Here is a 22,855-nt window from a genome sequence, read left to right as displayed (position 1 = left end):
ACCTTAAATAAGGAGATTTTCACTTAGTATTTAATCATGATACTGGTATGATACTTCCCCTTAAGGCCAGTATTAACAATAGCGTACTTGTTATCGCGATTTTTTTTTACCTGGGACATACATTTCATTAACATTATGCAGAGAAATTCTGAATTTATAATAAACTTTTATCGATTACAAACGTTATATGTCCTTCCGTTTGAAACAATGACTTCACTTTACTCTAACTACTGAGACAGAGTGTGGCATCATGTCTCAGGAAAAGTTACTCCAATGCAATGATGCACTTTAGTTTGTGAAATAAATATCTACTCAGTCGGCCATCATCTGGTCGCAATTTTGGCTTTGATAGGAAAGATGCGAGTTTGTACAATAGCCACCAGCGTCTCGCTATTCATAAACGTAATAGAAGTTCATGACGGTAATGACATTTCAGTGTTCAAAGTATCTCATCGAAACTAATGACAGTAATTATCCCCAGGACCTTCCGTCAACGATTCATCAGATTCTTTATATTGAATGTCATAACTTTGGAGTGAGTCATTAACTGGATGTATTCACCGGTTGATTAAACATGGCCATCAACCAGAAATAGTTATAACTGTTTTAATCTGTAAGTACACATTCTCTTAAGGCTTGCACGAGGAAGAAAAATTTCATTTCGAAATATAAACAGCTATAAATCTGCCAAAGCGGTATGAACTCGAGTAATGGATGAGCAGATTTAAGTTGTGTTTCATTTCATTATATAGTTATCTAAACGAGTATTTCAAATGTGATGAAATGTGATCAGAAGCATCAGTGGGAACCTCGAGATTTTAAAGAATAATTCGTTTCAGCACTTTCAATCTCCAATGAATTCCGACGTATTCGCAAAATCAATACGCCAGATCAGCCATACATAGCAATCAAAAAGAAATATAGTATTTCCTGATTCACCCGTTAACCTTTGCTTTGACCTTCGGCCATTCTAGAGACTTGCGTTAGTGAACGCTATCAAAATCCGATTACGGTCAATAACATGGAAACCAACGAAGCATTTATTGCACGTATAATTGGCAAACTTGGTGCCATCCGATAACAGGAATCTGGGAAACCGTTCCTTGAGAACGTACATCGGAAGGAGAATTGGGCTGATCATTCAGCACCACGGACGTTGCATGTGTGCGGAAATTTCCGAGTATTCTGTAGAACTATTTCCAAGACTAACCAGCGCTGATGGTGTTATATGAGAAATAGGCTTGTCTCGTGCCTTAGGTTAATGTAATGAGAATGGTAGGTGAATATTTATGCATGAATTTCATACAACAGAATACAAAACTTTCCGAAATGTTCTGTGATTGTGATTGTGATATGTGTTCATTGTACTTGTCCTACAATAAGTACAATTAAAACTTAATCGTCATATTTAATATAACGCGTGTCTCACGTGGATGTGTTATCATTTGTGGACAATGCTTTCTACGTGTTATCCTCTAATGAATTTGATTTCAAATCACTATAACACTGGGTTGCATGTCAGTTCAACACGAGCTCTGGTTTAACCGGAACACAGTTCACTACCGACCTGCAGTCCTATTAAGAAGTCTGAAACAGGATATTGTTGTGAGCGGATTTAAATGTAGAGACAACATGAACATATTGACAACTACATGTGTATCTGGTCATTCATTTCAACACCCATGTTTGCTTTCCTTATCTTTGGAATCTTGTTCCTTCTACTCATAGACCGCCGCTTAATGACTGTATGCGTAGCCTTTCGATGAACTTGCAGCTGAGGACAAAGAGTCCTTTTGTGAAGTATCTCTGGACACTTCGCTCCGAATCAAAATCACTATCTCAAGACAACTAATATCACATGACGATTGACTGTTGTCAGGAATTTCGAGATGGTATGCATAGGCGGATCCAGAGGAGGGATGCACGGGTGTTTGTCACATTGAACGTCATGGCCGCACACTGTGTCCTGCCGTGTTGCAAGTGACTAACTGTAAAAGGCGACTGAAATTGACTCTAAATCATGAATTTATCGTAGTACCTTTTACTCACTGTATGTATACAGATGCCTATATTCCCATAAGCCTACGTTTACACATCCCCAATTTAGGCTAAAACTATATATATTAAGTTGTTTAACGAAAGATCATAGTTTCAAATCGCTATTATTGGTCTGCATGACAAAGGGTAGTCTGTCGTACAGACCCTGAAGTATATATATCCAAGAAAGCCCACGCAAGTCTAGAAAGTGTGGCAAGTCTAGATTTCCATAGCTTCTGAAAATGAAGAAAGTCTCAGGGCTCCATTTCATTATAATTATTATTTCTTTCTCACTATGAACATTTTTCAGTAAAATATGTTCATTTCAGAGACTAGCTGTAAGTCTATACAAAAGGGCACGCACATTAAATAAAGGACCGAGAACAAGGTTTGGTCTAAGTTAACACTCATCACGTACCGCACGTGTATTTGTTTCACTGTTCCAACTACTGCGGTTAATACACAAACCAATAATGCGATTTGAAACTATGCTCGTTTGTTAAACAACTTTTATCCCAAGCTGAATAAAATTCTGAAATTTAAATGTCAAACTGGCAAGGTAAAATTATGAGGATTCGCAATCTTGATTTCACTTTATTTGATTTACTCTTTGGTCTAAAGTGATTTCATCGGTACGTTTTCGCTGCAAACAGACTACATCTTAGTGTTTACGAACAAACGAACAAACCACTCACTCACTCACTCACTCACTCAATGAAACAGCAAAGTACTCTCAGCATCCATACGTATTGGCACATTGTCACACAACTCCCTTCCTGGGATTCTCACTGTACAGTCGAGCCCCGTTTATCCGGACGTTTTGGTTTCACTCGAAAATCATCCGGATAGTGACACGTCCGGTTAAGTGGGTCAAGCAAGCAAACCGTGATATGTATATGTATATGCAATGACCTGAAACCTTTACCAAGTTGTGCCTGTATCTAACAGGATTAAAACCGGCACACGTTTATATGCTATGCAATCGGAATGAAACTGAAGCATTCACATTGCATGATCATACATTTCGGGGTTTTTTTCTCACGTTACCTTAGTAATCACTACAACGTGATTCTGTATTACCCTCGGGGCGAAGGTGGATGCAAAGGTTCTTGTGTGGCATTGAATTACGTAGTTGATTGAATGTTATCGAGGATTGTCTTCACTATCTGCAAGCAGCTTTTGCGATGCCACATTGACATGACTATCTTTTGGCAACCGATACCTATTATCAATTGCATTGACGTTTTGTAGAAATGTCGTGATTAATTTACCCACTCATTTAATTGGAAACGGAACACTTGACACTCTGTGATTTTAAGAAAATTATTTGTATTCAGTTCCAAGAGAAAGCAGAAGTCAAAGCCGATCAGTGAGTGTGTGAGTGAGTTTAGTTTTACCCCGCACTCAGCAATATTCCAGCTACATGGCGGCTGTCTGTGAATAATCGAGTCTGAACCAGACAGTCCAGTGATCAACAACATAACCATCGATCTGCGCAAATGGGAACCGATGACATGTTTCAACCAAGTCAGTGAGTCTGACCATCCGATCCCGTTAGTCGCCTCTTACGACAGGCATAGTCGCCTTTTATGGCACGCATGGGTTGGTGAAGGCCTACTCTACCCCACCACCTTCACGGGTCTCATAGCCGATCAGTAATCACACACATTTCTGCTGCAGGACGTGGCATTCCTACGCATGTGCTTGTTAATTTCAGTGGAACCGTGATGACACCTGAAGAAGCGTATCCTGCCCAAGGCATTAAAAAGAAACACACCCTTTGAAAAGAAATAAGGAAAGATCGTGTGTTGTGAAAGAAAGTCCAAATTATTTAACGTGAATGAGAATGGTTGTAATCCGCCTTTAGCAATATTCCAGCAACATCACGGCAGGGGACAACAAAAATATGCTTGACACATTGTACTCATGTGGGGAATCAAACTCGCCACTAGGCAAATCAGTCCGGGCCAGATTGGTTGTTGGTTGGTTTGCACTCAGCAATATTCCTACTATGTGGCCGTAGTCTGTAAATAATCGAGTATTGACCAGATATTCCAGAGATCAATAGCATGATCATCGATCTATACAACTGCGAACTGATGACATGTGTCAACCAAGTCAGTTATCTTCACCACCCGATCCCTTTAGGCGCCTCTTACAAGCATGGGTTACTGAAGACCAATTCTAACCCGGATCTTCACGAGTAGGTCAGGACTAGAAGAAGCAACGGACATCCACTGACCTGCATAGGCGTCGCTATATGACAGCACTGATCTTCAGCGTCCCTCACTACACACGAAACCATGGAAACTGAGACATTTCCTATTCAGTCTTATTTGAAACGAGACAGGATTGTTTGTCAGACGGTCAATATTAACAACACACCATATCGTCAACATGATTAGAGTCATGTTCTATATTTATTGTACATCACACACTCACAGACTATACATGGACTCACATTATAACGGTGTAACGTTACTGAACGCAAGTTTGAGAATTCTATTGATTGAAAACGAACCTGGTTTAATACCAAGCTCATTTGGAAATCCTGACGAGCAACATGAGAAATTCTGTCTGACCGATGACCGTTTTCCCTAGGTCGAATGACCTTCTACTGGCTACTTCGACTGTACAAACGCTGAGGTAGTTCCGCAATAAATTCCAAACACTTTACACTTGAAATATTAGAAAATAAATATTGGTAATGCATGACTGTAAATATATTTAGTAATAAGGTATATTTAAACGATGAGACTAAATCACAGTGAAGTCAATTATGACTCCTCGCGTTTTCAGATGGTTTTAGAATGAAGACCCATCGTGATCCGGGTTAGAATTGATCTTCAGTAGCCCATGTTTGTCGTAAGAGGTAACAAACCAGATCGGGTGGTCATTACTCGCTGACATGGTTGACGTGTCATCGTATCCCAGTTGCAGAGATCAATGGTCATGCTGTTGATTATTGTCCGACCCGTACTCGATTATTTACAAACCGCCGCCATGTAGCTGGAATACTGCTGAGTGCGGCGTAAAACAATATTAACCAAACCGACCAACAAACCGAAATGTAATCAGTAACATAATTTACACTAAGAACTGTTCTCAATTCAACATGTCAAATCAAAGCAAGCGATAGTGTAGGTGTGGGGACGGGATGACGAACAACCTAACAGTATCATAGTAACAGACACTAGAGGAAAGAAGAGGATACAGCTGGTATAGTAGGAAGGAGGGAGGGAAAGGTTGGGGGAAATTAATTAAAGAAATGAAGCTGTGTTGCAACGAAATGGGAAAAAAACCGCATCTTCTCTTGATTTAACATCCATTTGTCTCATTTATCATCAGAAGTATGTAACATGTTAAGACGAGAGCAATGCTACGTAAAATCAAGAGACTACATATCGGTTTATGGTGCTTGGTAAAATATTGCAGCCCTTACTGAAAAGTAGAAGAATCTTTCGTTATCTGCCTCTAAGTATCACACAACGGTGCTGTGTCGTGATCCTTTTTACATACAATGTATGTGATGAATTTGTTGCCAAGATTTGGTGTAGTTTTGGTCAGAGGCACTAATTTCTACTGACGCTTTAACTGATTCCTTGTCCCATGTCCGGGCGGTAGGATAACCTAGCTGTTGCATTGTCCACCCACTCACTCACTTAGTCCCGTGCTGCATGTGGACATTGTGTGGCACACGACGATGGAGTTTTGTTATTAGATATACTTCCTTTAGCTACTTCAACAGATGCCATCAATTTAATAAATTTGGTCCTCGGCGAATTTGAGTACTTTAATGGGTCAGCAAAATATCATATACTCCTCTGATCACTCTCGTTCTTCATACTACAAGAGTTAAGCTGTCTTCATTGATTGATTAATTTCAGTAATATGAATGAATTACTTTATCCTCGACCCGTTTAGCTGGGAGGGGATAGAAAGGATCCAGTGGTCATGGCCGGGTTGTTGAGTTTACTGGTCCTTGAAGGGAGTAGATTATGAATGCCAAAGCTTTCCAGACATCCACCCAAATTCAGCTAGTGACACTACTAGTGTTGGGAAATAGGAAACACTACAGTGATATCTACACTAGACATTCTGTCAATGTAAGGAGATAAGTCTAGACACTGCAGTAAGTGTCATGTGTGAAAGTGAAATATTGTCTCGGTGCAATTAGAGTCTTTGTTCGGCTAGACTAATATGTAAAGGATAATTCATTTCCCCTTTAAGTGTTTACGAGTTGGGAAAATATATATATATATTTCATCTGCCAGGCGTAGAATAGGTCATCTAGGTTACAATAACCCAAGGAAGCGACAGCCTAAGTATAGTGTTCCAAGCGATGATTGTACCAGGGAAATCAATCCACGGTTACAGATAGGCCTCCATCTAACGTAAACGTTTCTTTCTTTCTTTTTTTCTTTTCTTTTTGTTGTTGTTGTTTTTTGTTTTGTTTTTGTTTTTGTGTGTGTGTGTGTGTTTCTTTTTTTCTCTTTTTTTATTTCGGAAAAGCAGCCAAAATGTTGCCCGAAGTGATTAAAATTTGAACAAAATTGGGTGTACGAAGTCATGTTTGACCTATGTAACATAGGCATGTGGGGTCATTTTCCCCAAGTGTAGCTCCCCTTTTCATTTACGGTACAAACATGAACACTATGATTCGTTGAAACGAGATATGGTTTACAATGTGTAGATGTACCCCGACATCTACATCAACTGTTTTACTATTGCTTCTACCGATCTGTGAAGGTCCGGGGTAGAATAGTCCCTCAGCAACCCATGCTTGCCATAAAAGGTCATTCTGCTTGTCGTAAGAGGTGACTAACGGGATCGGGTGGTCAGGCTCGCTGACTTGCTTGATACATGTCATCGGTTCCCAAATGCTCAGGTCGATGCTCATGTTGTTGATCACTGGATTGTCTGGTCCAGACTCGATTATTTACAGACCGCCGCCATATAGCTGGAAGATGGCTGAGTGCGGCTTAAAACTAAACTCACTCACTATTGCGTCTACCAGCTGAAGAATATAGAAAGTTTCTCCAACAGCGGTGCACAGTGTTGGTCAGAAACACTTCATGATTACGTTGAATAAACCTTCATCATTAGCAGATAGTTGGTAGATATCAGGACGCTTATATACCAGTAAAAGAAACCTGTTATAATGTTTAATGATACTAGACACAGACTCTTACTCGTCTAAGTGAAGTCGAACCCAAGATTTCGGTGTGACCAGCGAACACTTTAACAACAACACCACCGCCCTCTTCCCTGCAAGAGATATCCCCATGACGTAGGTGTTTGGAGTAATGAAATCAGACTGCGGCACACCGCACCAGGTCGTGTTAGAGCAACTTGCACGCAATAACACGACCCTGGCAGCGATTACTTGAACGCATCTTGATTTTATCAGCTATTCAGTGGGTTGATCTTTAGCAGTGACGGGATATTTTTAATTCTTTGCCTACAGAGTATGCAGGCTGGAAAGCATTCGTTGTGTGGCATTAGGCAACAAACAAACACTTACTTTTGTATACACATTGTGTAGGAGGCCAGGAAATAAGAACACCTGTCATGACTTATTTTCAGTGATCCATTTCTAATCAGCTTCACCATTAGTTTATCTTTAACGCCCAGTGAAATCTGTAACAGCGGGTAATCGAGACTGGGTATTCATGACATTGACGTTATATATTGTGTGTTCAGATCCATTGTAAACTTACAGACAAAAAGAAAGTATAGTGTTTGTTTGTGTTTCCCTTTATTAGAAACTCGGGAGTACTTTTGTTAATCGATTATGACCATTTACCCATCGTTCATTCCTGTAACAATTCACAAGTAATAAATTGATATAGCGAAGACTGAGGAAAGGTATGACTTGCTACCACATACAGTATGGTTCAAAATTATTGAGAATAGCTAAAGCATTTCATATTATTAAACGAGAACAAATCAGATAAAATTGAATGTATTGTGAAAGTGAACTGACCTTTTCATGTTGTGTAGGTAACAATTTAATATTTTATCAAGTCTCCTTGAGCTTCACGGCACAGTCTAAGACGGGTAGGCATACTTCCTATCAGAGAGGTTAGTGTCTCGTGAGTTATGCTGTCCCAGTATCGGACCACTTCTCTCTTCATGTCTTCAATTTTTGTCAACCCCTTTTGATTCACACATTCCTTCAACATCCCCCAAATGTTCTCAATGGGATTTAAGTCAGGACTATATGCAGGAAATGGTAATGCAGTCACATTTTTCTCCTGAAACCACTGCTTGGCATGTTTTGCGGTGTGTTTAGGATCATTATCTTGCTGCAAAATCCAGTCATTTCCTTAAAACACATGTGCACTTGGAAGAAGAAAATTATCTAATATGTTAGTGTAGCGTTGACTTGTCAGATTTCCCTCAAACACACACAGCAGGGTCGTTCCTAATAAGAATATCCCTCCCCATACATGAAACTTTGGGCTGTATTTAGGTCGTCGATACAACGGTGCTGACGCAGACTTTGTCCATATTTTCACATTATTGGGATATACCCATATTGAGCTTTCATCAGTAAATCTCACATTTTCCCAGTCAAAGTTTTCATGTGCCAAACACCACTCAACACGCCTGTCTTTATGTTCTTGTTTCATGAGAGGAGAAGGAATTCCAGTCTTTTTCTCCCATCCAAGATCAATCAAATTTCTTCTAACTGTAGATTTTGATACAACTGTTGATCCCCTTTCTATCATTTCATACCTGATGTTGGAGATGCTTGCCCTTTGCTTTTTAGACGCTAAAATTTTCAGCCGGACGCGATCTGAGAAGTCCAATTTTCTGGGTCTCCCTGCTCCTTTCTGGTGCCCAAACCCTTTCCCTCTTTAAAATTCTTCCTAATCCTATACACAGTAGAAAGAGGAGTTCCTGTTCTCTCTGCCAATGTATTTACATAATCAATTCCTTGATTACACAACTCAAAAATCAACCTTCTTTTATCTTCAGCAGACATTGTTGACAGTGCTGAGGAAAATGACGTCTGCTACAAATTCAGGGGAGGTAACTCTAATTGTATTATACTCAGTAGGCCAAGATGAGTTACCTCCCTTATACCATTACTTAGTGTTAAGTATCAGTGAATCAGTTGGGGTGTTAGGATAGCTCAAAGTAAGAAGAAAAATTCTCAATAATTATGAACCAGACTATAACATTTACCATGTCAGAAAGGTACATTTGTGACGAGAAAACTCTTAAATGGAATTAAGTTGATATGACGCGGAAATAGTGTTGATGTCTTCTTTTGCCGCTCAGTTTGTTTAGACTCAGGCTCAGACTCAGGCTCAGGCTCAGGCTCAGGCTACTCTCCCCAGTCTTCTTCCAGCAAGCAGATACACGTAACTGTCCCAGTCTGGTTTTATCACTGGGATGTACACCAACGCGCTGGCACGTTCCAAATTTAACCTCGACCATTTTTAGTATAAATCATGACTTTTTAATCCATATGAAATCATACAATTTGGTTCCTAAATGATATCACCTCAAATGGAACACACCATACGTTTTAAACAGCATCCCTGTATGCATCTATGTTATCTACATGAAAGCCCAAAGGCAACAAACATTCCGATTGGATGATGGGCCATTGTGAGCATATGTCAAAAATGCAATTAAAAAAATACAGGAGCACTTCCCGTTTGCTTATTTGTTTGTTAGTTTAGTATCCACACACTAACAATATTACCCCAAGCTTTCACTAGTCTTGTGATTATAATACGCAAAACAGGTAATATCATGCGGAGTATTTTCGTTTCGTATCAGCGGTATGGATGGGTGATCTTTGCTGATACGGAATCGGATCCTCCGGGAGAAACAGATGGTTTTCTCTTCGAGCATGGCTAACCTGGATGTGAAGATAGATTGATGGTAGGAAAATGCATGTGGAATCTCAGTTGTACAGGCTCTTCAGACGCGCTTTAGAACGGAAGTATGGGGAATTACCGACCCAATATTATGAGTATGTTGATGCACAGCGTGTTTATTCTTTGCTCACTAAATCCCGAGAGTAAATACTGTCGCTTGATGCTTTCTTGTGTAAATATTTTATCTTCCTTGGTGCATCTGTTCTGTATATTACGGAAGCGTTGATGGTTTACAAACGGGAAATGTTATAAAAAAAACTGTGAATATTATTACTTTTTACGTTAAACAATCTACATTAGAAATGTAATTCTGAATCATGCTCGTCAGCAATGATTCAGAAGCTATATGTGCAATATGAAACGGTACCATTTAGACCTTGCAATACGCTGCGGATTTATCGAGCAGGTTCAAAAAGTTCCTTTCAAAGTATTAGGATAATGGCAAACTTGATTCCCTAATGCCTGTTTATGATTTGAGTATTTTCCTGACTTGTTATCGCATTACACATGCACTCCGCCTGACGTTTACTTGTATTCACATTCGTCGCCTCCTTTCATTGCTCATTGCTGATTTGAATAATACATGTATTCCACCATTCCTTCATCCCTTGTATCCCTACATCAGTTCGAATTCACAGTTATCTTTACCCCTGCGTGTCATGTTTAGACACTTGTCTTTGTATTCCAACAGCTACACCTGTGAGCGGCCTTCTTTACACCTGTGTCCAGGTATTCCTGCGCCTTTACTCTTGTAGTCATATGCTTGTGTCCTTGAGTTCCTAGGGTTAGGGGGGATAACGTCCCTTATTTATAGTGCACTTGATTAAACTCAGTTGTGAACAATCATACAAGTTTCTGCGATGAAATATCTTAACACAGACTTTCTGTCTCATGAAATTACACAAAAATGAAGTTATCAGTGGATTCTATTACATCCGAAGAAAGGAAAAAAACCCTTGTGGTTGCACTTAGTAAACAATTTAGTTTGCGTGTGTTTGTGATGTGTGTTTGGTCTTATGATAAAATCGAAATCAATGGATTTATTTTCAAGATGTAAACATGTTTTATCGGGATTTTTTCTCGAACATTTGTACTTAATGAAAAGTGGATTTAAGATTTAGGAAGTGCTTGATGAGATGAGGAAACTGTGTCATTTGTTTTTTTCATCGATGATACACTTGGCAATAAGACATGGGGAACGTCAAATTGTGCCAGTTAGTGGCCAGGGAACACGCGTATCTCTTTTGTATTGAATGCTAGTTTTATGGCAACCTCCATTAGTGAGTATGGTTTTACGAAGTTTTAGCAATATTGCAGCAACATCACAGGGGGCAATGTGCTTCGCACATCAGCTAATTTAGTCACAAATGGGCTACGTAAATTTTACTCGGGTCGAATCTGGGCCTTCGGTGTGATGAGCGACATGCACTGCTCACCTCCATTCGGAACACGTTAAGGTACACGTTAATATATTGACAGTGAAAAGAATTTTAATAGGCATTTTAATATTTTATAATTTATCCACTGATACTTTACGACCTTGGTATTGTACTTTGTGTAACGAAGTGTGGAAACACTTAGTAATCTATGCATATATGTTCTTTGTGGTAATATGTTTTTAATCAGTCTTGATGATGGTCGAAATTGGTTGTTCTTTTGTTCATCGTTTCAATTATGTAAAATGTAATACATCTTTATTATGCAGTGATTGACATTGTGAGCATCGATCTAGGTAGTTGGGTTACAGTGACAAGTCCATCAGCCTACCACCTTTTAAAGAAACTCTGTATAGGTGAAGACCAGTCTTTCCCAAATCATGTTGGGTATATACAGGTATTTACTTCCATGTGATAAGCATTTAAGGCAGGGGTTCCGTGAGAGCGCTCCTCCAACAAATTATGTTCTGGTAAACAGAACAAATAATTTCTCTAACCATCCTTTATGGGAAAGAAGTGTGATTGTTTGCAGAACATTCGTCTCTCATAGGTGGTTTTCTCAATAGATAATGAACTGGTCAACATTACCCTTGACCCCAAGGTGACACTGGTCAAGCAGATGATGAACACCTGCCTATCAGTGGCACCATATTAACGAGTGGTCATTATCGGCCAAGGAGCTGAAAACACAGGGTCACCATTCTCAGATGAGCCTGCGCTTAGACACTCTCAGATTTCAAATTTAAGTGCAATTTCCCGATATGAGTTACGTGAACCTGCAAAATGTGATTTTCTGATCAAATTGTAGATTTATACATTATCGCAATCGCAAAGTCGCAGGCGATATCAGGATAGTAAGATTCAACCCGTCAGTCTCGCAACCGGAAGTAAATACAACAACTTCCGGTGTTTCACTCTCAGAGCACTGGGGGCCAAGGGATGTGTGTGCAATATGCAGTCAACAGGATATGGGGACAGAGACACGTGACCGTGATGGCTGTATAAACACAGGAGTCATTGTCTTTGGGGCGTCAGAAGGGTCAATCATGTGCATCCGGGTCACCATAACTGCCGACATAGTGTCATAGGCCAAGATGGGAGGAATTTCATAACATTCACGTAACGTGTAAATCATGCAGTTTACTAATCGGAGAGGAAGTAAAAGGGATACTGATTTTTCGAATTTCAACGAGTTATCTAAATAGTCTGAACGTTAGAGAAAGAGATAATGGTCCATTTAATGTGTGCAAAATGTTTTTAAATGCTCTTTAAATCGTTGTCCCTATGCGCATATGCCCCTCAAGAAGTGAAGTAGCGATGGTGTAGCCCTAGTGGTTAAAACGTTTGCTCGTCACTCGGAAAATTCGCGTTCGATTCCCAACATTAGTTTAATGTGTGAAGTCCATCTGTGGTGTCCCCATCGTGACATTGCATGAATCAGGAAGCCTGTGTTGTAGATTATTGCATTTAATGATATTGGGCGGTTAGCTTTTGTAATCAAAGAAATAGCCATTAGTGGCAGAAGATTGCAGTTTATCATATTAAGCCAAGTGACCAGATCTGTCAGATTCAATCACCGTGACAAGAAAACAAACTATATTGTGTTTACACGTCTTTTATATTTTTAAATGGACACTTTAGTCGATATACAATTTTTGCATATTGATGCATATCTATTAGACTAGATTTCTACCGACTTAAAATGTGGATATGATAAGAAATGTATGTATATTTTTAAATCATGTAATTATAAACAAACTGTACATACTGTAAAATGCGCTGATGTGCTACACATTCTCATGATTGTATTCTATAAAAATGTCTGTCTGTCTATTAGATCTGAGGCCCGTGAAGATCAGGGCCTCCTTTCACAAAGCTCCAATGTGATCGTAAGTCACTAAAGTAAACTTAGTGCAATGTTAAAGATTGGGAGTTATAAGGTTAACCTTAGTAAAGGCTGCTTCGTGAAACGAGCCACAGGGTTGGAATGTATCTTGTCGTAAGAGGCACCGCCGGCATATAGCGCTAAACAACAAACCAACCATCCAAAGGGCAAGAGGTGTCTAACTTGACTGGGTGGAGAGGCTCGCTGACATGGTTGACACATATCATCGTATATACATATAACGTGCACTTGATCACCGGATTGTCTGGTCCATACTGGAATATTTACAGACCGTCCCCATACAGCTGGAAAATTTCCGAATACGGCGTAAAATTAAACTCACTCACTCACTATTCGATCGATATCATGTATTTGTGTTTAACTGTCAGCAAAACAGTAAATCGTGTAGCTTTTTCTTTCAAATCAGCAACACGTGCAGTGTACGTTGAATAGACTGGTCTCAAGTAAAATTCTACATATTACTCATATTTCATTTCCATGGAAGGCAGTGAAACACCACTAAACGTCTCCGATTGCCAAACTAGTTTTTGTATGTATATATTATTGTACCAGATCACAACGCTGTTGATTCCGTGCCTAACAATAGCGTGTAGTTGCCACTGAAAGTTACACTAGGAGATGTACTAGTTGTCTGCAGCCTGTGATTTACAGCTGTTGTCACAAACATTAACGATTACAGGATAGCCAATTAAGTTCTTTCGACCTCGTTTTAACACAATGTTTGGGACACAAATCTATATTTTAATTGCTAATTCACATTCTGTTCTACAATATGTCGACCCTAAGTCTGTTAGTTATTATAAACACTCCTGTCATTAAATTAACAATCTCCTCTTAGTTGCTGATCGCGCTATAGCGAGGAGTTTCATCGGCAACATTCAGTTGTCTGATTGACAGATAACAACATCTATTCTGTATAAGCAATGTACAAGTCGAATTTTCTGGGGACCTGTTCACACTAAGCGTTCTCTAAGTATCCAAGAGCTGCAAAACCTCAGGTAAGATTTGAAAAAGTTTCCGATGTTGTGTTAAAATGGCTTACAGCATAAGCTGCGTCACCTTGAAATCGACATCGCACCTGAATCTAGTATGCATATTGACAAATACAAACTTATTATGATTTTACCATTCGAAATAGGTATCACCCGAAGCTATATCATGAAAAATTCACACGTCTCACAAATTAAGAAAGTAAAGCTTTGTAGGGATAATTTGCATAGCATAACCACAGTACTGCTACTAGAAAGTCGGTCGGTTGTTGTAACAGACATTTGCTGATGTAATTAGGTAACACTACCTGCAAGCGATGTTTGGTTGTTATGATGGCGTCACGTTGCTGATGCCGTTGTTGATTCTGAGCCAGGACATCGCCGGCCATTCTGAAAGTGCAATGTACCACTGAAATCTGCATAATTACAATGAAAATATTGATAAACTATAGTAGTGTTCACGCGGAAGAGAATCACTTGAATCTGTTGATTCCGGCCATGAGGGGAGGTAGCTTAATGGTTTAAGCGTTCGCTCGTATCGCCGATGACGTTGCCACATAGATACAATGTGTGAAACCTATTTCCGTTGTCCTTGGTCGTAATATTCCTGGAATATTGTTAAATACAGCGTAAATCTAAATTCAGTCACTCCGTCCGGCTTATGATTTTACAATACCACCTTTTCCGCTGCCTCCTTTGACTAAATGATCACAGTGCTCGAAAGATGCATGCAATTGGAGATTTACGTCCGTTTTTCAATAACAATGAACATTATGACTAAATTGTCGTATCCCTAATAGGGTAATGATACCACTGTCGATGTGGCATGGTAACCCAGATCGCATGTCTCCTCACTGAAATATCAGATATATCAAGTAGACACAGTTGCCATTGTTTCGAAATGAGGTTATTATACAACATACGGAATGCAGCTATGAGACTTGATCGATATTTCCAAAGTTCCACAAAGAGACAGATAAGAAAGAAGGAAGATCTCTGTAACGTCTCCAACTGTCACAAGATCACCTCTTACATTATTACAATGGAACTCGAGGGAACGGTTACAATTGTAGTCACAGACAGATAAAGCCTGAGAGAAGCGAGAGGGAGCAGTTTCATGCTTAGGCGGAAACAAGTGTCTTACGTAAAACATAATGTAAACATAATTTCTAACTGGTGTACTGTCCGAATTATTCCGACTTGCCACTTTGAAGGATATAATCTCTAACATCCATCAGCTCAGTATACAACCTTGGAGCAAGCCTAGAGGAAGGACTATATGGATTCTTGCCTGAGATGTGGTGAGTGAGTGAGTGAATGTAGTTTTATGCCGCACTCAGCAATGTTCCAGCTACATGGCGGCGCCTGAGATGTGGATGACCAATGGGAATGAATGAGTGAATATAGTTTTACGCTGCTCTTGAACTATTTCAGCAATATCACGACGGGGACACCAGAAATGGGCTCCATACATTGTTGTCATGGGGAACCAGATTATGGATTATCACAAGCTACTGTAGAAGTGCATAGCATAAAATTGTCGATTCATAAGCATGTTTGAAAAGGTAGGTGATGATATTGCCAGTGATGAGAGAGGTGGGTCGTCAAAACTGACCATTTGTCTAAATAGATGAAATTTGCGTCATATATATTTGCACTAGTTTGCCTTTGGCTCTCAGTGTATTTATCATGCGATAACATTGTACTTACGTACAACGGTTTAACGGCATGCACAAAAGAGACAAACCATATATTTATAACCATAGAGCATTGCAGTGAATAACTAATTCGGATTTCCACCATGTGGGTAAACAGCAGTTTTATACCAAAGATTATTACGGGTAACACGCCGGGTGAATTTAAACGGAATGTGAACAAGGTGCAGGTGGACGGATGAAAATATTCGTCACCTTACTTTCTAAAGCTTTGGTCATGCCACACACTAGCAGATATGGCATGCGTGGTGTCTCCTCACACCAATCTTCTTCGACCTGTACTTTCTTTCACACAGTAGTGAGTGAGTGAACGAGCGAGAGAGGGAATTTAGTTTTACGCCACACACAGCAATATTCCAGTTACTTGACGGCATACACAATCGAGTCTGGCCCAGTCAATCCAGTGATCAACATTATGAGCAGCGATATGCACATTTGGGACCTATGACATGTGTCAACCAAGTCAGCGAGCCTGACAGCCCAATCCCGTTAGTCACCTCTTTTGACAAGCATGGGTTTCTGAAGGTTAGTTGTACCCCGGATCGTCACGGATAGAAGGAGGTGTAGTAGCAATAAACCATAGCAACCGTAGGAGTATTAAAGGATAACTTAATATAGATGATAATTTGATATTTGCCCCATAGTCAATATTATGGATTTCAACAGTACTGATGCTTAATTAATATGTTTTGAAATATATTAATTTTCACGTGACACAATTTTTGTTGTACTTAACCACCATTTTATGAATACATATTCCTAATATTATTGCATGTTTCATCAAGGCATTTAGTGCTTTCGGTGTGTAAAAGGCGAGAAAATGTGCATTGATGGAACAAACATTGCTGATGTCGGTTTTGATATCGGATGGCATTGCTCATTATTTCTGGCAGTAAAAGCCTGCGCCCTTTGTTGAGCAAGCATATTGTCTTTCAAGTCGTATAAATCCACTTGGTTTAATGGGTACATATCACATTATGTGTGGTAAAGGTGAGGTTAGAAAAGTCTTTGCTGTCTTAGGTCGGAAATATCATTTGTCTAATTGCTTCATTTACTGTAGTAATTAGCATTACAAAATGTCATGCCATCTCGTAGATACAATGTATGTGTCACTGCGATTTTGTGTCTTCCTCCATGTGTGTATCTGAGTGAGAGTATGTGTGTGTCTGTGTGAGAGTATTGTTTGTCTATGTGAGAGCGTGTGTTCGAGTGTCTGTGTCTCTCTTTGTGAGAGTATGTGTGTGTCTAGATCTGTGTATAGGCTTTAGGGTCTGTGTTTGAGTATGTGTCTATGTTTGAGTATGTGTGTCTGTATGAGAGTGTATGTGTCTGTGTGAGAGTATGTGTGTCTGTGTGAAAGTATGTGTGTCTGTGTGAGAGTATGTGTGTCTGTGTGAGAGTATGTGTGTCTGTGTGAGAGTATGTGTGACCGTGTGAGAGTACGTGTGTCTGCGTGAGAGTATGTGTGTCTGTGTTAGAGTGTGTGTCTGCGTGAGAGTATGTGTGTCTGTGTGAAAGTATGTGTTTGCCTTTATGAAAGTAGGCGTGTCTGTGTGAGGTTATGTTTTGTGTCCGTGTAAGAGTATTCGTCTGTCTGTGTGTATGTGCGTGTCGGTGTCGTGTCACCACAAGAGAATCAGATGACTCATAGTGTTAACTGTGTTCCACGCCTTTGGGGACAAACTTGTAATATATTTTGGTGGTATATGAGTTGTAGATGCTTTTATGATAGACCTTATGGCCTGACAGATTTTCCATGATGCTCAATTGCAATATGTTTTTTATATTTTTCATGGTTTGAGCTGTTATAGATTTTAAATGTTTTAACGTTTTTCTTTGTCCGTTATGGTAGATTTTACATTTTATCTTGACATTGTATTAATTATATAGTTTGTATATGTACGTGGTGAGATGGAATGAAGAATCAGCGTTAGTCACATTAAAGTACATGGCTACAGTACAGGTTACAGTCAACCCTATCCCTTTTGTTCCTTCACCAACATCTGAGTCAGTCGCATTAAGGTACATAGACCCAGTACAGGTTACAGTCAACCCTATCCCTTTTGTTCCTTCACCAACATCTGAGTCAGTCGCATTAAGGTACATAGACCCAGTACAGGTTACAGTCAACCCTATCCCTTCTGTTCCTTCACCAACATCTGAGTCAGTCGCATTAAGGTACATAGACCCAGTACAGGTTACAGTCAGTCAACCCTATCCCTTTTGTTCCTTCACCAACATCTGAGTCAGTCGCATTAAGGTACATAGACCCAGTACAGGTTACAGTCAACCCTATCCCTTTTGTTCCTTCACCAACATCTGAGTCAGTCGCATTAAGGTACATAGACCCAGTACAGGTTACAGTCAACCCGATTTCTTTGTTCCTTCACCAACATTTGAGTCAGCCGCATTAAGGTACATAGACCCAGTACAAGTTACAGTCAACCCGATCTCGATCCCTATTTGACAAACATCAGTGTACATGACATCACTACAGCTGACAGTCAACCAGTGCCACACTTCGGATAAGTGATGGATGTAACCTCACATTGTCATGAATTATGTTTCGTTGTCCTCTGTATATCAGTGATCAAATGCGCATTGTAGTAGACGATTACTACTACTACGACTAACTACTACTACTACTAGTAGTAGTAGTAGTAGTAGTAGTAGTAGTACTAGTAGTAGTAGTACTAGTAGTAGTAGTGTGATGAAATCAAAGTATGGTGCAAATATGTACCGAATGCAGTTATAGGTGCGCATGGCATTCTTATCATCACAAATATAGGTAACCATATATATATAGGTATCAAAGATGCTAAGGTTAATTGGTGAGAACGCTATTACCTCATAAACAAACTTTACGTTGTCCGTTATGTTTTATAACGAGACTAACGAGTGCAATAGTGACGCCCAGTCCCACCCTCACGATGAAATGAGTGCCGGATATCAATTCGTTCAATGAGACAGGAGCCCAGTAAATCATATAAACGAAGGGACCTGTTATGTACATCTTGCGAACATCTGGCAATCATTACTGTCACTGTAACTAATAATCCGCGGTTATTATAACACAGTATTTCATTATATTGACATTTACGCTCCCTGTTTCAGGTTGTAGTCTAACGGCCGTTTCCACAACGAATCCGATCCAAGATGGCCGCTTATGAATTGACGTATTTCAATGACACCGTAAAGGGTGACAACTCTACTCTTGCTCAGGCACTGGACCCGATGATAATTTTACAATCGCTCAACCACAAGAAATCCATTCTCTTGGCACCTGCGATAGCGTACACTGTCGTGCTCATGACTATCGGGGTTATTGGAAACCCAATTGCCATTTTTATCTACGCCTTTCGTTGGCCGCGAACGACCACCAAGTGCTTTTTACTCTGCCTCGCTGTGTTGGATTTATGCAACTGTCTCATCACCATGCCAACAGAGATAGCCCTAATGGTGAACTTTTATTACTTCAATAACAGCGTGATTTGTAAAATATCCCGTTTCACCACTTATACGATGAACAATGCTTCGGTTTTCGTGCTCCTTGTTGTAGCCATCGACCGGTTTATTAGGATATGTTTGCCTCACGATCAGCCAATCAGCATCAGAGGATCGAAGATTGCATGTGGCGTTTCTGTGATTGTGGGAGTCGGCGTGTCATGGCCTGCCCTCGTGATTTACGGTCGGAAAAACGTGGATATTCCTATTCCCGGTGGCCCGGTAATAACAGGCGTTATGTGTCAGGTAGAACAGAAATATTCCACAACGCCTTATCCTCTCGCGTTCATGATCTACCTGTGGGTGGCATTCTGCGTGATCGCAGTCGTCATGGCGGCAATATATATTATGATAGGAAGGGAGATAATCAAGAGGAAAAGGATGAAGAAGCAACGCGGGGCTACGACGTCATCGCATCTTAAGAAATTACGTAACGAGAGCGCAAGCATCACTAATAACGACTCCACCGCAACGTCACCACTAACATCACCCCCGTGTACATTTCCCACTTCGCCGACAACGCCACCGACCAGCATTCCGAGCAATGACAGCACCAACAGCGCCGCCACATTACTCAAGGGCAGACTACCCGCTCTGTCGACATTCAAACTCAGCAAAGGCAAATTACGTCCAGGAAAGACAACCGTTATGTTATTCGCCATAACTATGGTCTACATCTTGAGTTTTCTCCCCTTTCTCATCATAGGAATAATTCGATTGCAGATCGGGGCCAGGTTTTATAAGAACTTAAGCGGACCAGAAGAAGTGGCTGTTAACATATTTCTTAGATCCTATTTGGTGAACAACTGCGCCAATCCTATCGTATATGGACTCTGCAACTCTCAGTTTAGAAAGGAGTTTACAGACTTGTTCAGATTCCGGTGTAAAAAGCAAAGTTCGGGGTTGTAATGGGAAATATATTGGGGGCATATTTACAGTACTGATTCTCCGGCAAAGCCAGTTCATGTCTCAACATATGATCAAATAAGACGAGGCCAAGAAGGTGACAGTAGGCTGTGAATGAATCGTCCATATGGTTGTCATTGCCTGGCAGTGTATAGTGTGAAGTGTTATTCCGGGAATCTCTGGTGTCACAAAGATCAACGGGGTTACCTCCCTTTGTTTTGACTACTCCAGAGGCGACTCATTTACCAGCGGCACCAGCGGCGGTAGCGGCACCAGCATCCACAGACACAAACTTTAAACTATAAACCATAATCCCGTCCGTGCTTTTTTTTCACGGAGAATACAAGACTCGACACCTGGGCCCCGTTTCACAAAACTCCCGTAAGCCTAAGATCTCGTAAGTTTTCTCGTAGCCAATGTGCCTCCTATACTGTAGCATAGGAGATGCGAATGCTACGAGAAAAGTTACGAGATCTTACGCTTTCGAGAGTTTTGTGAAACGGGGCCCAGGTTAAAACTGTCGATATCTAACGCCATAGATGTTTAGTCCTCTTTGGAGCATTCTTCGCATAAAAACGATGGAAAGTGCTTCAGTGATTTCGAGTTCACGAAGGTTTGAATCTATATTTTTCTTTTGTACACATACAATAATGTATGCGTTTTGAAATAGGTAAAATGTTGTATGATTACTTTTATTAATCATCAAAAAACTGTAATCCACAGGAGATATCGTTTGTGTGAGATGATATGGTATATCCGAGGAGATATCGTCTTGACAGTAGATTTTGTACAATGCATTGACAATGCTATGATGTCAAGAGCTTGATGACGTCACGCTGCTATGACATCGCTGCACTGCACGTCTAATGGTAGTACAGTGCTGAGAGATGTACATTTTTCATTGGAAACTAATGAAGAATGACTTTTGATGATAAATTGAATCTCAGCCTCGTGTTATATCAACACATGTTGATAAAGGTAAAATATCCTCGGCAAGCATATGATATTTGTAACTTTATTAACTTCTGTCGATATAACTGCTATCAGTAGACACTTGGGTGAGCCCGTTAAGCCGAGCAGTATCACTGAAGCCCCGCCAGTACGTACATAATCCGTGAAACATCGTTAAAGGTCACATGCAACAAAAAAAAACAAACAAAATTAAAACACAGTTATCACTTATTCATGACATATAAAATGCATTCATGATTGTGAAAAAAAACCAAATAAACAAAATTATAAGCGTATACATGTAATTGCAAATCAGTGCAATATTTTGTACTTGGGTTTACCTCCCTCGAAACGAAGCACACCGAACCCAGTCAGGGCCGTTGGATGTGCACTCATGTGTAACAACGCCTTGTCATTCATGCATTGGCCACTGGTTCATTTGCCGATACCCTTAGCCGGCTCTTTGTTTATGGCTTATAAGCCTGATAGGTGTTAATTTCAAATAGCAAATGGTCAGTAATTGTGCATTGCACAGTAGTATATTGTCATTAGCAGGCAGACATATATAGGTGTCAATAAACCAGACATTGGGTCTTCTCTGTGGCAGAGTCTGCTTGTCACAATCAACATGTATTTTTTATGCAACGACTAGATTATATACTTGTTTATGTACACAGCCAATATTAGACCACTGCCAACGACCTCATACTTCGGGCGGACATACTGTTTCAAGCTACGCGAACCTATTCACTGCGCATGCTTTGTGAGCGTAGCTGTTGAAACCACTTTTCCCCCAGCGCTTTAATCCAGACAATACAAGTGAAACCCTGTTACTCCGGACGGTATCATTAGAACCCTTTTTTAAATCCGGACAGTACCAAAGGAACCCCTTTAATACGAACAAAATTAGTGAAAACCCGCTAATCCGGACCTTTTGAAACCTTGTTAATCCGCAAAGAAACCCTGTAAATCCGAACAATATCAGGGAAACCGTGTTAATTCAGACAGTATCACTGAACCCCCTCCAATCCGGTATCAGTAAAAGCCTGTTAATACGGACATTTCAGTGAAAGAGACCAGCAATGTAGAATATCTTCGCATTTACCGTATCTTAGTAGTAACGGATTTTCATGAAGCATTTTTTCTCCTTTCTCTTTCTTCTATCTTCTTTTTTCCTTCTTTCTTTCCTTTTTTCAGCACACACAGACATCGAAATCTCTGTGTCTATGTGAATAAACACATCTCTCTACAATGGCATTATTCAAAATTTATTGTATCACTGATTGTATAACACTTATGGATTACTGAATCTTATTATGCGCCATAACTATTACATCTGGAAACATACACAACCACCCGACGCCTTCCCTCCACAAGATGGGCGTTGGAGTAGCCCAGTGGTTCAAGCGTTAGTTCGTCACGCTGAAGATACGGGTTTGATTCGCTCACATGGGTTCATTGTTGTAGCCCATTTCTAGTGATCCGCGCCACGATAGTGCTAGAATGTTGCTAA

At 40.1% G+C, this 22,855-nt stretch overlaps 1 protein-coding gene across 1 annotated transcript in view; it reads left to right on the top strand.

Moving 5' to 3' along the window:
• The window catches only part of LOC137276801 (G-protein coupled receptor 84-like), a 31,969-nt gene extending 11,540 nt beyond the window's left edge, over window positions 1-20,429 (top strand). The window contains exon 2 of the mRNA XM_067808444.1: window positions 19,096-20,429. Within this exon, the coding sequence (XP_067664545.1) occupies window positions 19,138-20,394 (1,257 nt within the window). The 5' untranslated portion in view covers window positions 19,096-19,137 and the 3' untranslated portion in view covers window positions 20,395-20,429. The remainder of the gene's footprint in view (window positions 1-19,095) is intronic.
• Window positions 20,430-22,855: the final 2,426 nt, after the last annotated feature.

This window comes from Haliotis asinina, chromosome 3, assembly GCF_037392515.1.
Source record: "Haliotis asinina isolate JCU_RB_2024 chromosome 3, JCU_Hal_asi_v2, whole genome shotgun sequence".
Lineage (NCBI taxonomy): Eukaryota > Metazoa > Mollusca > Gastropoda > Lepetellida > Haliotidae > Haliotis > Haliotis asinina.
The sequence above is the reverse complement of the archived record's forward strand: the minus strand, read 5'-3'. Positions and strand labels throughout refer to the sequence as shown.